This window comes from Babylonia areolata, chromosome 12 (assembly GCF_041734735.1).
Source record: "Babylonia areolata isolate BAREFJ2019XMU chromosome 12, ASM4173473v1, whole genome shotgun sequence".
NCBI lineage: Eukaryota > Metazoa > Mollusca > Gastropoda > Neogastropoda > Buccinidae > Babylonia > Babylonia areolata.
Genome location: NC_134887.1, coordinates 40298100 through 40316289, shown reverse-complemented (window position 1 = coordinate 40316289; position 18190 = coordinate 40298100). Strand labels below are relative to the sequence as shown.

The 18190-nt window shown below is 39.3% G+C and overlaps 1 protein-coding gene and 1 non-coding gene across 2 annotated transcripts in view; one reads left to right on the top strand and one right to left on the bottom strand.

Moving 5' to 3' along the window:
* Positions 1 to 2683: 2683 nt before the first annotated feature.
* On the bottom strand, positions 2684 to 2757 carry Trnat-agu (transfer RNA threonine (anticodon AGU)). The gene has a single exon. It is a non-coding gene; the product is annotated as a tRNA-Thr (tRNA).
* A 286-nt stretch (positions 2758 to 3043) lies between these two features.
* LOC143288198 (BCAS3 microtubule associated cell migration factor-like) overlaps positions 3044 to 18190 on the top strand; it is a 48508-nt gene continuing 33361 nt past the window's right edge. Inside the window, exons 1-7 of the mRNA XM_076596523.1 lie at positions 3044 to 3222; positions 5102 to 5153; positions 8964 to 9039; positions 10368 to 10468; positions 13119 to 13255; positions 14392 to 14502; positions 17091 to 17167. Coding sequence (XP_076452638.1) covers positions 3155 to 3222; positions 5102 to 5153; positions 8964 to 9039; positions 10368 to 10468; positions 13119 to 13255; positions 14392 to 14502; positions 17091 to 17167 — 622 coding nt within the window. The 5' untranslated portion in view covers positions 3044 to 3154. The remainder of the gene's footprint in view (positions 3223 to 5101; positions 5154 to 8963; positions 9040 to 10367; positions 10469 to 13118; positions 13256 to 14391; positions 14503 to 17090; positions 17168 to 18190) is intronic.

Here is an 18190-nt window from a genome sequence, read left to right as displayed (position 1 = left end):
GACAACCTCTCCCTTGACACCGAGATCGACAAGAGGATCGGGAAGGCAGCCACAATGCTAGCCCACCTCACACAAAGAGTGTGGACAAATCCCAAGCTGACCACGAAGACAAAGATGGCTGTATACAACGCCTGCGTTCTCAGCACCTTGCTGTATGGCAGTGAGGCGTGGACCACACATGCTCATCAGGAGAAAAGGCTCAATACCTTCCACCTGAGAAGCCTACGGCGCATACTCTGCATCTCCTGGCAAGACAAGGTGACAAACACCGAAGTCCTGACTCGTGCTGGCCTCCCGACCATGTATACCATGCTGAGACAGCGTCGGCTGCGCTGGATGGGCCACGTTCGCCGCATGGAAGATGGTCGCATCCCAAAGGACATCCTTCATGGAGAGCTCGCCACGGGGCAGAGAAGCATCGGCCGCCCACAACTGAGATACAAAGACGCTTGCAAACGTGACATGAAGACACTTGAAATCAACACTGAGTCCTGGGAGGACCTTGCAGATGACCGCAAAAGATGGATAAGCACTCTCAAGAATCAGCTACGGATTGGTGAGGACAAACTGTCAGCTGCTGCAGCAGAAAAGCGAGCTCGCAGAAAAGGGACGGCAGCCGACAGACCAGCATCAGCTTGCACATGTGACCGCTGCGACAGAGACTGTCTCTCTCGCATCGGTCTCTACAGTCACAGACGACGCTGCTTGGTCCAAGCAGACAGCCCAATCAGACATTAGGTCGGATATACCCTATCCATGGTCAGCCATGACCGAAGGAGGCCTATTACTACTGGTGTAGTATTTGACAGTTCCTCTTTCCCCCATTCTCCCAGAATGATAGGCCTGCTGGTACTTTTTTTTTTAGTAGCCGGTGATTTGTCGCTGATATCGATGAACATGTACACCCGAACATTTGAATTTACGTGTATGAACTTATGCGTTCATCAGTTTTGTTAATGAGAGTGGGTATGCAACTTGGGCAGGACACTATCCACTGACTATTATTATCAAATTCTGGCCCACATCAGTAGTCAGGACAGCAGTTGCTTCCTGTCTGCTGTTCTGATGGTCATAGTCAAGTTGGACTCGGACACGATTGACTGACTATCATACACTGGCACATGTTTACATGGGACACTCTTACGGCCTGACTGACCAGTGCGTTGGGTTTATGCGGAGGTCACACATCTTCACACACACACACACACACACACACACACACACACACACACACACACACACACACACACAAGAGACAGATCGACAGACAGACAGACAGACACACACACACACACACACACACAAGAGACAGACAGGCAGACAGACAGACAGACAGACACACACACACACACACACACACACACACGAGACAGACACACACACACACACACACACACACACACACACACACACACACACACACACACACACACACAGACAGACACACACACACACACACACACACACACACACACATGAGACAGACAGACAGACAGACACACACACACACACACACACACACACACACACACACACACACACACACACACAGAGTTTTCCTATCAGTGACACATATCTCCGATCGTCAGGTTCATCATTATCTCGAAGGTACTGACTCTGGACTGAACAACAACATAATAAACAAATAAGACATGGGTAAATAATTTCATCCATTCACCCACACAGATGGATACACCGATACCCTCCCGGTCGGCACACACACACTTATATGCACCCCGACTAACACAAACTCTCTCTCTCTCTCTCTCTCTCTCTCTCTCTCTCACACACACACACACACACACACACACACACGACACACACATGTACTGACACACCAACACACACACATGCACACACCAACATGCACCAACACACACAGACACACAGACACACACACACACACACACACACACACACACACACACACACACGGTAAGAAACAGATCGACAGACAGACAGACAGACAGACAGACAGACAGACAGACAGACAGACACACACACACACACACACACACACACACTTATGCACCCACTAACACACACACACAGACACAGACACACACACACACGCACACACACGCATGACCTAAAGATTGAGAAAGGTAGATATCTAAATATTCCACAAGAAGACAGATTGTGCAACAAGTGTAACATCCTGGAAGACGAAATCCATCTTCTTGATCATTGTACTTAAATATAAAACCTTAAGGCAACAATTTTTAAAGGATATTCAAAATTCGAATAACACAGGACATATTCCCAGTCAGGTGATGCTAACAGATGATGAATATATACAAACAAGATTGGGAAAATTTGTTTATGAATGCTGCTGCAATGTAATGCATTAACTGATTGATTAATTGTGTGTTTTTCATTCGTTCATTCATTTACCATTGTACTTGTGTCTTATAAACCTTACGGTTTCATGACAATAAAATATATTCTATTCTATTCTATTCTATTCACACACACACAGTGTGAATTGCCACAGTGCAACACCAACCAAATGTGTACACACACACACACACACGGGATGATAAACCGTACTTATTATTCCTTGTTTTAACCTCTTACTCATTTCCCCCAATCTTTCTTCAAAACTGGAGAAGAAAAGAACAGAACTAAATGAATCATCAGAAGAAAAAATATGAAGGGTAAAAAATAATTAAAAAAAAATTAAAGGCTCCAGGGGGATTCGAACCCTCGACCTTCTGCTTACTAGGCAGACGCTCTAACCAACTGAGCTATAGAGCCAGTTGCTGAATGAGAGTGAAATAAACTAATATAATAGTAATGTTTTTCGTCATTCTGCATTTTTTTCCTGTCTTTTGTTTCAACACTGTATGTTTAGCACCAGGAGAAAATAAGTACTCAGTATAATTCCAAAACAACAATTTCTTACTTTTGCCGTGCCATAATTTTCCATTCACCTTTTCATTGGGCGCACAACCAATTGGACAAACATCTTCCCCCCTCCCCATGAGAGTAACCTCCCTTGGAATCCCAGACGAACAATTTGTATCAAAACAGAAGACGACGTCATACTTTGTTTATTGATTGCTGAACGCTCTTTTCACACCTTGCAATATTATGCGTGATTTCACTTGGTAGGAGACATTTTGACTGTGAGAGTGATTTTCATCTTGTCAAAATGGCAGCAGAATCACCAAGGAAAGGGGTGAAGTACAACTGCTGTGTTGTCAGGCCTCAACCATACAGGTTTGACCTGTTTATGTTTGCTTGTGTTCTGTGGACTGCTTTGTTGTCTCCTTCGGATTTTGAACGCCAAATATCAATACTGTTAAAATCATTAAAAAATTATTGTTATTAACCAGTTTCATCTGTAATGAACGAATCATGTGGTTTGCAATGTTCATTTTAGGCTGTGCTCATATATATAATTATATTAAAAACCGAGTGACGACAATTCGAAGGTCAACAGCATAAATATGTGGAAGAAAACCAAAACAAAGATATCACATGATGGATATATAGGTATTATGAAAGTTGTCAAAGTGAATTTAGGGTTGATTATGTTTTGTGAACTATTTTACAATCACTTTGAGTTTGACCTGACGCCACGGAGCAAATACATGGCCTCCAGCGCAAGTTAGAAAATTCTCTTTCTCAGTTTCTGTCACAGGCTCAGCCTTACCCTGTTTCTGTAATTTTTGGCTTCTCTCTCTCTCTCTCTCTCTCTCTCTCTCTCTCTCTCTCTCACACCTGATCTTTCTCTCTTCCGCTGACATCCATGCACAAGTATGCATATACACACACACACACAAACACACACAAACACACACACACACACACACCACACAACACAACACAACACAACACAACACAACACAACACAACACACACACACACACACACACACACACACACACACACACACAAACACACATTCTTATAAGTCAAACACATGTGGGGACACACTGTGACTATATATGCACTACATTTTTACTTGACGATCATTATAATAATCCTGATATAATTTAACATTGACCATGTGTGCACTGAATGATTTATGCACACATTCTCTTGCAGTTGAGCACTGGATCTTTATCATCATTTGACAGGGTACTGTGATTTTAGAATATATATTGTTATATGCATGACCATTCAGTCCCACAGTAAAACAGTACAGATTCAGCTGTCGGGATTTTGTCCCACCCACAGTAACTTCTCAACATGTATGTGTTATAAAATCACAGTCATTTGACATTATTATTTATCATCTGTGACAAGATGAGAGAAGAGGAGGGTGAGATGGACAGAGGCTCAGCAAAGTGGAGCCAAATGGGAACATTTTCAAAGCAGAAAAAGGAATCACTGGACTGAAATGAATACATCATTATTGTCATTGTTATAATTATCAGAATCTTTGATAAAACAGGTTGGTAGATATGTAATGTAATAGCCAATTCAGGCTTTTTTAAATGTTAGAATCTTAAACTCTTAACTTTACACACATACAAAAATAACCTTTTTCAGCTTTATTCTAATTCATTATTAAAGAGTGAAGTTTATTTACAAACTGGATATGTTTATAGATAATAATTTGTTTGGAATGCAGTTTGTTGGGAATTGACAGGTTTATAAATAACTTTATAAATAGAGAACATTCTATTTTTTAAAATAAAAACCATTAATTTCAGCCTTTGAATAGCTTTGACCTGCTTTAATTTGGAAAGGCATATATATATATATTGCCCTCCTCTCCCCAGTTAAAAAAAAAAGAAAAGAAGAGACAAATGAATTAAACTTTTATCCATGAACAGAATAAAAACCCATTTAACAATTAAGATTGATTGTGAACTGACTCTCCCAGCTTTTGTTTGGAACAAGAAAAGAAAAGTTTAACCTGATTTGCGAATCAACATTTTCTACATCAATACATGTATTTGGAAAAGATACCTTTGGATAACAAGTAGGTATTAGTTTTGATAAATAACAATTAAAACTATTCAGGTTAAAAACACCAGCCGCAATAAAACTGTTGCACATTGAACGTTTTATTGGTTTTTATAAATGTGATGATGTAAATTATAAGATATATTTAATGATGTGTAATTGTGTTCTTTCTGTTCTGCAGTGACAAGTCAGTGGTGGACAGTGTTGTTAATCTTATATCAGTGGTGCCACAGGTAAAAACAGCATGCATATGTGTACAGATGTGCTTGCTTGCTTGCTTAATACATAAATTATATATATTCATTTTATTTTAAAGTTTCTTTCAAAAGAAATGTATTTGATGTGCATTATTTTTATGTAATTTATTTCAAATATGTATTTATCATTTTATGTTATTGCAATTGTTAATACACACACACACACACACACACACACACACACACACACACATTTTCTTTTTAATGCTCTTGTTTTTAAAACCATTCTTCCTTTCCTTCTTTCGGATAAATCTAAGATATTTGTTATAACATATCTGTCGAGCTGTTAATTTGTGTTTAGGTTTTTCATTTTTCATTTTTGACTCACTTGTGTAAGCAAAGTGAGTCTATGTTTTAACCCGGTGTTCGGTTGTGTGTGTGTGTGTGTGTGTGTGTGTGTGTGTGTGTCCGTATGTCTGTGTGTCCATGCTAAACTTTAACATTGACATTTTCTCTGCAAATACTTTGTCAGTTGACACCAAATGAGGCATAAAAATAGGAAAAATTCAGTTCTTTCCAGTCATCTTCTTTGAAACAATATTGCACCTCTGGGATGGGCACAAACAAATAAAAAAAAAAGAAACCTAATGATATGCAAACTGCATTTACTGTTATATTTATATTTTTTGTATTCTCTAAACTTGGCACTTTGACCTCTTATTCTGACACAACAACAAGAGGAGTCATTATTATCATTTTTTGTTCAAACAGACACTTCGTTTGGTAAGCATGGAAGTTTTATTTATTTTGCAAACGTTTTGGTGCAGATAGTAAACAAGGGAAATTACTCTGTAATTAATGATAGGGGACTTAATTTGCCACAAGTGAGTCTTGAAGGCCTTGCCTCTCTTGTTTTTTTCTTTTTTTTTCTTTTTTTTTTCCACACAAAATGCCTTCTTCCACAGTGTTTTGAGCACCTTTCATGCTGAATGATTAGCATGCATGACCTGGTATTATATAGGAATAAGTTTGCCACCTCCCTCACCTCTTCCCAGCATTTGCTTTACTCTTCTTTTTGCATTCTGTGTTAATTAACAGGAATATTCTTTTTCACTGTTTTTGCAAACACTGCATGTCTGTGTAGTGTATGCCACTATGTTTGTGAATGTCTTCAATATGTTTGTGGTGTGGTGTTAATTTTATGATTGTTTTGATTGATTCATTTATAATTATATATATGTGTGTGTGTGTGTGTGTGTGGATGGTGGGGTTGTGTGTGTGTGGATGGTGGGGTTGTGTGTGTGTGTGTGTGTGTGTGTGTGTGTATGCACAAACACACGAACACACACACACACACACACACAAACAAACACACATGACCGCACCATCCACGCACACACACACACAAGCACACACACACACACATGTATACAGACACATATGTACAACCCCACCATCCACCCCCCCCCACACACACACACATGCACACCTGCACATACACGTGCATCCACACACTCTGTGATGCAGGGATTGGTAACAGGAAACCAGTCTCCACCTACAGGTTTCTTATAATATATTGTAGCACAGTGTTAGAGACAGAAACAGAACCCACTCCCTGTTTGCATCCAGTTAACCACAGGCAGAGATGGCTTCAGTATGATCGGAAGAAACTGTATGTCGAGATGAGCGAGCGTGCATGTAATTTGAGTCTGTGACAAGAAAGCAAACTTGGTTGAAAAAAATGTTTAGGTCTAGGAAGCTGGATTACAGGTGCTTTCACAAGTATTTATATGCAGACTCATGCATGTTTGTGTGTGTGTGTGATAGCCAGCCAGTCTTGTTAAGCTCAAGATCAACACTAGTAGCAGATCTATACATGTATGTCGAAACAGGTGCTTTTTATTGGTCTCATGACCATGACAGGTCCATTACAACTACTACTGCGTGCCATTGTTTTCACACAGTCACTGCCATGTGGGTGGGCCAGTGTGAATGAGACATTATTGACACTGTCAGCCCAGAAAGGTGTCCTTGTCGTTACATAAACATTTATGTCAGGTTTCACGCTCTCTTTATGGCAGTGTACAATCCTCTGAACAGGCTTCCTTCTCAATAATTAAATCAGGGGGGAAAAAACCCCCACAAACACCCAAAATAGCTTACATAACATTATACACCACTTGAATGTGTTTGTGTGGGTGAGAGAGAGAAAGACAGAGAGAGGGAGAGAGAAGAAAAGGCAAAATGATAATTAATATGGAGTGTTTCAACATTTGGGCATATGTTTTATCAGTTTTATGGATAATGAAATAAAGCAGAAAACTCAGAAAGTGAATCATTTTATGACCTGCAAATCATTGTATGATCTGCAAAGCATCACATAAGTTATGCAAGTATTATAAGAGAGTGTTACGGATTTTTCAATTATTTTAGCTGTTGATTTGTGTGTGTGTGTGTTTGTTGTTTTTTGCATTTAGTTATCATCATTATTATTATAATTATTTTGTGTTTTGGTTCTGAGAAAGTACATAACAATCCTAGGGATCTATTTGTATTTTCTGTCTGGAAAGTTCTAGAAATTTAGTGAATTATTGAAATGATTGATATCATTTATATGGTTCATTCTGAATGGTTGATATCATTTACATGGTTCATTCTGAATGGTTGATATCTTTTACATGGTTCATTCTGAATGATTGATATCATTTTCATGGTTCATTCTGATAACATTACAAATAGAAGGCAGGATACTCGGGGTTTTTTTTTCTTTTTTTCCCCAAACTAAGTCATTATCCTAGTTATGTTCACTTAGAAATTGAATCCCTCGATGGGCACAATAGCTGAATGGTTAAAGCGTTGGACTTTCAATGTGAGGGTCCTGGGTTCGAATCACGGTGACGGCGCCTGGTGGGTAAAGGGTGGAGATTTTTACGATCTCCCAGGTCAACATATGTGCAGACCTGCCAGTGCCTGAACCCCCTTCGTGTGTATACGCAAGCAGAAGATCAAATACGCACGTTGAAGATCCTGTAATCCATGTCAGCGTTCGGTGGGTTTGGAAACAAAAACATACCCAGCATGCACCCCCCCCGAAAGCGGAGTATGGCTGCCTACATGGCGGGTTAAAAACGGTCATACACGTAAAAGCCCACTTGCGTATATACGAGTGAACGTGGGAGTTGCAGCCCACGAACGCAGAAAGAAAGAAAGAAAGAATTCCTCTTGCCATACAGGTTTGCCGTGACAGTAATGATTTGAGCGTCTTGACTTTGTAATGAGTATTTTACCACAACAGGTTTCTCATTGTAATTAATTAAATCATGATTGCGCCTGACTCCTAATTAATAATTTTGTCATGACAATCCAAACACATCTTTTGAATGACATTTGGCAACTTTCTCTTGGTTTGTACAGTGTGAATATGTGGATAAATGATGCGTTTGAAATGGTAAATAAGTTGTTTTTTTTCCAAGACTGTTTGTGACACTCATTTGATCTAATGGTCATGAGAATCCAAACTGGTATGTATGTATGTATGTATGTATAATGTGATTTCGAAGTACAGAATGGGAAGAAATTTCCTGTTTGATTATACCCATGCACTATGTATTAATAATGAAAAAAGAAGGGGGAAAAAAAAAGAAAGGGAAAAAGTGAGCGTGTTAAACCATTCGTGATCACAACATGCCAGAGTCATTCTCTCAGCATGCATTTGTGTCACTCACCGCCATAGATTGGTTGTGTCATTTTTTGCACATCAGTTAGCACGTTCGTTGTGTCATCAGTGTCAGTTATACGGAAGAAGTGACCGTCCTTATTACCGTCACACAGATGTGTCTCTTTCAGGCCTACAGCAGTGGCGCCAAACAGGAGGACCGTGAGAAGGTGCTGTGGGTCAAGTTCGAGCAGTGTGACGTGAACGGTGAGGAACGCGCTGTGTGCATGGTGTGTGTGTGTGTGAGAGAGAGAGAGTGTGTGTGTGTGTGTGAGTGTGTGTGTGTGTGTGTGTGTGTGTGTGTGTTGTGTATGTGTGTGTGTGTGTGTATGTCATAGTGTGTGTGTGTGTGTGTGTGTGTGTGTGTGTGTGTGTACATGGTGTGTCTGTGTGTGTGTATGTCAGAGTGTGTGTGTGTGTATGTCAGTGAGTGTGTGTGTGTGTGTGTGTGTGTGTGTGTGTGTGTGTGTGTGTGTGCGTGCGCGCGCGCATGTGTGTGTGTGTGTGCGTGTGTGTGTGTGTGTGTGTGTGTTGTGTATGTGAGAGTGTGTGTGTGTGTGTGTGTGTGTGTTGTGTGTGTGTCACTCTGTGTGTGTGTGTTTGTGTGTGTGTGTTTGTATGTCAGAGTGTGTGTGTGTGTGTTGTGTGTTGTGTGTGTTTGTTTGTGTGTGTGTTTATGTGTGTGTGTGTGTATGTCAGAGTGCGTGCGTGCGTGCGTGTGTGTGTTTGTTTGTGTGTCACTGTGTGTGCGTGTGTGTGTGTATGTCAGAGTGTGTGTGTGTGTGTGCATGTGTGTGTGTGTGTGAGCATGTGTGTGTGTGTGTGTGTGCGCGTGTGTTTGTGTGACTGGTTGCTGTGCTATTGTAAAATGCTTTGAGAGGTTTGAAAGCACTAAATAAATTTGCTATCATTATTAGTAGCAGTATTATTATTACATGTATGTATATGTGTATCAGTGTGTTTTGTAGCTTTGTAGAGAAAGAGAGAGAGAGAGAAAAAGACAATGGTTTGTATATATATATATATATATATAATATATTTGTGTGTGCGTTTTCTTGTGTGCTTTGTGTCGTACTGACATGGTATTGTGGAGTGTTTTGAAGGGTTTGGAAGCAAAGTGCTTAAACGTACTATTCTTCTTTTCATTTATTATTATTATTAGTAGTAGTAGTATCTTGTTTTTTCATGTGTATAGGTGTATCAGTGTGTTTTATACATTTTTATGGAAGGGAAAAATGGTGTGTGTGTGGGGGTTAAAAGATGTTTCTGTTTTCTCAACTTTCTCTGTGATGTGCATAAAATTTGCAAATGATTATTCTGGGCATGAAATCATTATTTTGTAGTGGTCCTGCATACTCCAGTAGGAGTCAAGTAAGGATAACCAAAACTTGAAATGTGTGTGCGTGTGTGCATTTGTGCATGCATGTGTGAGTGTGTGTGTGTGTGTGTGTGTGTGTTGTTTTTCTTTTATAAGATGCAAGAGCAATGAAACTATGAAAAAAAAACCCAACAATGTTTTTGAAATGTTTCCTCAGATATCTGCAGCAACCCAAACCTGAGTGGACACGATGAAAAAGGAAACCCTCTTTTGCTGGTGCTTGGCTACAGTAATGGCATACAGATATGGCACGTTACGGTGAGTTCCCCCCACCCCCAACACCCCCTTCCTGACCCCCATCCACTCTGCTGTCATTCTAGAAGTATTCCTGTTTTCTGCCTTGCCTTGGAGGAAGGTAGCAGAATGGTAAAGACGCTCGTCTGCCAATACAAGTGTCCGTAGTCCTGCTTCCGCCCTTTCTCTCAAGTTTGACTGGAAGATCGAGCTGTGCGTCTAGTCATCAGGAGGAGATGATAAACCGAGGCCCAGTGTGCAGCACGCACGGGGCACACTGAAAAAGAACCCATGGCAACAAGAGTGTTGTCCTATGGTAAAATTCTGTCGGAGATATCCACTGGGATGGGTAGACAAATATATATTTTGGTGTCATGTACTCTACCATGTCAAACTGATGCAAACTAGGCCTATCGGTTTGCTCTGCTTGGCCAAATTTCGTGTGGCTAACAGTGAAAAGACGAGCCGTCTTGCCCTGTCCGGTCTTAGCCAATCAAACGCCTCTAAAAGCTATAAGTGCTGAATCATTCCTTTGGCCAAGGCTCTCCACGCCATCTTGTCTGGTTTACGCTGTCTCATCTTACGCTTTTTTTGGCTATTAAGCGTATTCATTTGGCCTTACTTTGCTGCATGCGGCTTGTCTGTATTGTATTCTTACATTCTGTGTACTCGATTCGACTTGGCCTCCTCGATTCGTTCGTTTTTTTCTACCTCTAAGTCAATCCTGTCTTTCCTTTCTCTGTTGGCGGTCGGATTTTCGCTGGGTGCCTAAACGCGGGTACCATGCCTCGTATGTCATACCATGAAGGCAGGGATCATGAGGCTGGGATTGAGACTCGGCAAGAGACTCTCCCAGGCCTGGAGCTCATGATTCCTAAAATATATATGTGTGTGCATTCAAGGCCTGACTAAGTGCGTTGGGTAATGCTGCTGGTCAGGCATCTGCATAGCCGATGTGGTGTAGCGTATATGGAATTGTCCAAACACAGTGATGCCTCATTGAGAAGCTGGGACTGCCTTGCCTTGCCTTGCCTCCTTATTGCCTTGCTGTAAGAATGACCAGTGTTCATTTAGTTGGCTTTTTGTAAGCTAATGTTATATCATGGAGTATGTTGAGGGTACGCTGGTTATGATGAATGTACGCTCGTAGATTGTGTAGCTGCAGGGGCAAAGTGGGTTAGTGTTGCAGACTGGGGGAATGCGGGTTTGAAGCCCACCACAGGTGGGATTTTTTGGTGTTGCTCAGAACAAAACCATTGACCTGTTCAAAGGAGAATATCATTGTCAGCCCAGACTTGGTCAGACTGATAAGCTTGGCTTGGTTTTTCTTTCTTCTACTGTGAGCCATAACCATCATAAGGGGGGGTCTGAGATTTGTGAACCAGTGCCCGGGCTAAGACAAAAACAAATTGAATTAAATCCAATAAAATGCTTGATTACATTACATTTTGGGGGCATACATTGAATGGAGTGTTGGCCTGGTGGTAATTTTCTCCCCCTCCACTAGACTTCGAGTGGTGGTCTGGGCGCTGGTCATTTGGATGAGGCGATAAACTGATGTCCAGTGTGCAGCATGCGTTTAACGCACATAAAAGAACCCATGGCAACGAAAAGGTTGTTCCTGGCAAAATTCTGCAGAAAAATCTACTTTGATTGGAAAACAAATAAAATTGCAGGTAGAAAAAAGAAAAATGAAAAGTGGGTGGTGCTCTTTGTAGCGACGCACGCTCTCCCAGGGGAGAGCAACCCAAACAATGCAATACAATACAATACAATACAATACACAAAATGATCAACAGTGACATTGACGATGGTTCCAGTCATGCAGTCAGCATCAGACAAAAAAGTAATACAATACAATGCACACAAAATGGTTGACGGTGATGCCGATGACAGTTCTACTAATCGTGTGGTCAGCATCACACAAAAGATACTACACTACACTACACTACACTGCAATGCAATGCAATGCAATACAATACAATACAATACAATACAATACAATACACAGTACCATTGATACAATACACACAAAATGATCTGTTGACATTGACGACTGGTCCAATCATGCAGTCAGTATCAGACAAAAGAGTAATACTATACAAATGTCAGGGGCCCATCTACCTGCAATAAAATACAACACAATACAACACAACGCAACACGACACGACACAATACAATACAATACAATACAATACAATACAATACACAGCATCAAGGGGAGGCCGTGGAGGTGCTCTCCCTGTGACAGGGGCCCATCTCCTACCTGCAAGACAGTACAATACAATACAATGTAATACAATGCAATACAATACAATAATAAAAATAATATACAATAATACAATACAATACAATACAATACAATACAATACGCAGCATCAAGGGGAGGCCCTGGAGGTGCTCTCCCTTCGACAGGGGCCCATCTCCTACCTGCAATACAGTACAATACAATACAATGTAATACAATGCAATACAATACAATAATAAAAATATTATACAATAATACAATACAATACAATACGCAGCATCAAGGGGAGGCCCTGGAGGTGCTCTCCCTTCGACAGGGGCCCATCTCCTACCTGCAATACAGTACAATACAATACAATGTAATACAATGCAATACAATACAATAATAAAAATATTATACAATAATACAATACAATACAATACGCAGCATCAAGGGGAAGCGCTGGAGGTGCTCTCCCTACGACAGGGGCCCATCTCCTACCTGCGTGTCCTGCCTTCCCCCCCGGCCGACCGTGACGGCTTCTCCGGCAAGCGACCGTTGGTGGCCGTCTGCGACTCTTTCAGGTAAGGGGTGTTGTTTCCCACCATGTTGGGTTCTTTGCTTTGTTTTGTCGTTGTTGTTGTTGAGGTTGTTGTTGTTTTTGATAATTTCAAAGCGGTTTGAACCATGTTTGGTTCTTCACGATGGATTATTATTGTAGTTGTTATTGTTGTTGTTATTATTTGTATCAGTAGCAGTAGTAATAATAGTAGAAAAGTGGTTGCCGGGGGGTAGGGAGAAGGAGAATGGGACAGGGCAGGATCGCAGGTACATTTTTGTTGCTGTTGTTACTACTACTATTACTATTATTATTGTTATTATTTTACTGTTACTGTTACTTCTACTGTTGTTATTGTTGTTGCTGTTGTTATCATCATCATCATTAATAGTAATATCATCATCATCATCATTATTATTATTATAATTATTATTGTTGTCATTATTCTTGGTATTATTGTTATTATTATTATTGATAATTTCATAGTGGCTTGAACACAGTGTTTGGTTCTTCACTGTGTGTTATGATTAAAGTTGCAGTTGTTTGTTATTGTTAGTAGTAGTAATAGTAGTAGCAGTAGTAGTTGTAGTAGAAAAGGGGGTTGGGTGGGGGGTGGGGGGGGGGTAAGAAAAGGAGAATGGGGGAAGGGCAGGGTTACAGGTGGAGGACATTATTGTTATCGTCGTCGTTGTTGTTGTTGTTACTGTTATTGTTTTATTATTATAATATTGTCATTATTAGTATTATTGGTGCACACTTTACGTGTATAGCGCCTGTCCTGGGTCGGAGACCACCCTCTGGTCTAAGCACTTTACATCATGCACTATCACCAACACTACACTAACAGAGCACAGCAACAACAACAACAACTCTACCCCTACCGAAACCCAAACACTCAACCCCTTAGTGTTTGGGTTTCGGTAGGGGTAGAGTTGTTGTTGTTGTTGCTGTGTTCTGTTAGTGTAGTGTTGGTGATAGTGCATGATGTTTGGCGACTTTTAATAATGATTGATTCATCATTCCTGTCAGCGTTTGTGATTTGTTGTTCTACGGTGTTTGTAGCTTTGTAGCGATTAATTTGCTAAGAATGATTTGATTCATCAGCCCTTTTAGCATTTGTGATTTGTTCTACAAGAAAGTATGTAGGAAGGTATTGTGCAGCGCTGGGCAGCCATTTTGCGGGGTCAAGTTTGTGTCCCTGCGATCGGGTGACGAGGTTCATGCAGCCTCGTTCAAAACACTTCAAGTTCATGGTATTGAAGCTAATAAGAGGTGAGGGAACCTTTGATTCCATTTTTTATTGTTATTATTATTTATAAAAAAAAAATCTTATAAATTTCATATTCTTGAATTCATACAGTGACATCTACATAATTCTACAAATTAATAGAGAAGAAAAAGCGCAATATTTAAAAAAAAACAATGATACACTAATGGAAACTTTTTTCTTTTAGGATATTAATCTCACAGAACACAAATGTGAGTATGACGATATTCAGTTCACATATCTAGGTTATAACATACAAGAGAATACTTGGAAATACACAAAACAGTAAAAGTTAATGTACACATGTAATCAAAGAATATAAAGTCATATATCTTTCATAATACAGCCACACCAGGAAATGTGGGTTTCTGCTTTGCAATTGTATATGAGTGTTTAAACTGTGTACATTTAAGTATGTGATGATAAAGAAACATTCAGGGTAAGCAAGAAAATTTGGGGGGTGGAAACAATGCAGCCGAATCGAATTCTTCTTCTTCTTCTTCTTCTGCGTTCATGGGATTCAACTCCCACGTTCACTCGTACATACGCGAATGGGCTTTTTACGTGTATGACTGTTTTTACCCTGCCATGTAGGCAGCCATACTCCGCTTTCAGAGGTGTGCATGCTGGGTATGTTCTTGTTTCCATAACCCACCGAACGCTGACATGGATTACAGGATCTTTAACGTGCGCATTTGATCTTATGCTTGCGTATACACATGAAGGGGGTTCAGGCACTGGCAGGTCTGCACATATGTTGACCTGGGAGATCGTAAAAATCTCCACCCTTTACCCACCAGGTGCCGTCACCGTGATTCGAACCCGGGACCCTCAGATCGAAAGTCCAACGCTTTAACCATTCAGCTATGGCGCCCATCAGAATTGAATTAATTTGCCATAATATCAGCTGACTGCTAAAGCACCTCTCAAATAGCCCTTTTTCAGTAGACTGGGGCATGAACAGTATGTTTTGACCAACAACAACAACAGCAACCTAAGAGATAGTGTATAATTTCAGAAAATCTATAGATAATTAGCTGTTTGACATTTGGATTAGCTAACAAAAGAACTTAAGTTTTAAGAAAGGAGTGTTATTTTTTTTGTTGAAATTGTGCTGTTGGAAAGTATTGGAACTTGTTGGATATTTGGATAAGCTTACAAAGAACTGTAGGTTTTAAGAATGGAGTGTTATTGGATAGTTATTGGATATTTGGATAAGCTAACGAAAACATATGTAAGTTAAGAATGGAGTGTTAAAAATATTTTTGAAACTGCGTTGGAATTTTTTTTGGGGATGATCGCTTGTATCCTTCTCTATCTCTTCATGACTTTTATTTTATTTTATCTATTCATTTATTTATTGTTTTTTCCCCAGTGCATAGAAGGTTATATTTTGTCAGCAAGATCATTACTATATCATTTTCAAACTGCATACTTCATCAATACAGCTTAAAGAAGATGACTCATGACACATTTGGTAATTTCAGTACATACATAGTGTGGTAACAGTTTGCAGGGATATTTCTGGATTATATACTAAAAAAGAAAAATCAATCATAATGAAAAAAGTGCATATATATATATATATATATATATATAACATGGATAAGTATATATAAGGACATCTCAAATCTTCTTTTTTCCTCTCTTCCTCCTTTTCATTGTTATTTATTTCAATTTTAGCAGAGATTTTAAGTACTTGTAACTAAACAAGAAAGACAACAAACAGAGTACAGCATATATATATATATATATATATATATATATATATATATATATATATATATATATATATATAATTAAACAGTTAAATCAGTATATACTTAGACACGCATATACATGCATATACACATATATACACATATACACTTTCACACACACACACACACACACACATACATACATACATATATATATATATATATATATATATATATATATATATATATATATAATACAGATATATACATGTACACACACACACACACACACACACACAAACAACACACATATATATATATATATAATACAGATATATACATGTACACATATACATGTACACACACACATATATATATATATATATATATATATATATATATATATGTGTGTGTGTGTGTGTGTGTGTGTGTGAAAACAGGCATATCACAAATATCAATGTTTTACAGTATAAACAGAAAGAAGCACATACATTTATACACCTGAATGTGTGTGTGTATGTGTGTGTGTGTTTGTGTGTTTAATTATGTAATACACGTAGTCTTTGAATCTGTTTTATATTATTGTGCGCTAAATCATTATTTTTCTTCTTCTTTCTTTTGCGAGCAATTGCACGAGCGCGCGCGTGTGTGTGTGTATATTTGATGTTGATTGTATAGCGCTTTGAGCTCTCTTTAAGGGAGGAAAGCACTCAACAAACGTCCATTATTATTATTATTATTGTTATTATTATTATTTCTTCATGACTGTTATTTGCTTTGCCCCTCCTCTCTCCCTACCCCTCCTGGTCTTTTATTTGTCTGTCTTCTTATCCATCGTAGAGTCAGTCTGGTTGAAGCATCGATGACGTGAAACGGTGTCTTGTCATGTGCAGTTACATTGTGATGATTTTCCTGGAGAAACTGGCCATCTTCGATGCCTGTCGCTTGAAACAGCTGTGCTGGATAGGGGGTGAGTGGATAAAATGCCAGTGTGGTCCTTTTCTGTTTGTGTGTGTGTGTGTGTGTGTGTGTGTGTGTGTGTGTGTGTGAGAGAGTAAATGTGTGTATGTGTGTGTCTGTGTGTTTGAATGTGTGTGTGTGTGTGTGTGTGAGTAAATGTGTGTATGTGTGTGTCTGTGTGTTTGGATGCGTGTGTGTGTGCAGGTAGATTGTGTGTATGTGTGTGTATGTGTATGCGTGTGCATGTGTATGTATATCTTTGATTTATTTATTTGTTGAGACATCTTGCTATAGGGCATATTCATGGGCTTTACAATGGCACTAAAAACATTCACTCGAACATCCCCACACACAAACATATGCATATGATTTGAAACATAGGTAAGAGAGAACAATTAAAAGAGATCATATTATTGAATAAATCAAGAAATGTATTGGATATAAAAAAGATAAAAACGAAATAATAACAACTGAAAGATGCACCCAAACACACATGCACATATACAAAACACACACACATGCACGCGTACGCAAGCTCTCGTATGCATGCACGCACACACACACGCATGCACCGACAAACACTTGCATGTACATACACACTACTCACTCACACGCACAATGACACACACACATACACACACTAGCCCACATCAACAATCAAACAAAGCAAACAAAATACGACATTACATGATAAAACAGTTCCTGCTAAACATTTCGTCATACATATATATTATAAATTAAAATTGGAAAGATGATACATGTTCTCTCTCTGTGTCTCGCTCTCTCTCTCTCTCTTTAAAGAATTATTGATTGTAGGTGGCAGGACTGGCATGACCATATGTATACTAGTGATAGGTTTGCTTATTATAGACTTTTTTTTAAAGACAATATATATGATTGAGCCATACCTTGCACTTAAAGTGAACCGGTATATTAGAAGTGCATTAACTAAATTTAGATTTGGCATTTCTGACATCGTGTGTCATCGAATGAGATATAGGTCCAAAGGTGAGAGTGAACTAAGATGTGGTTT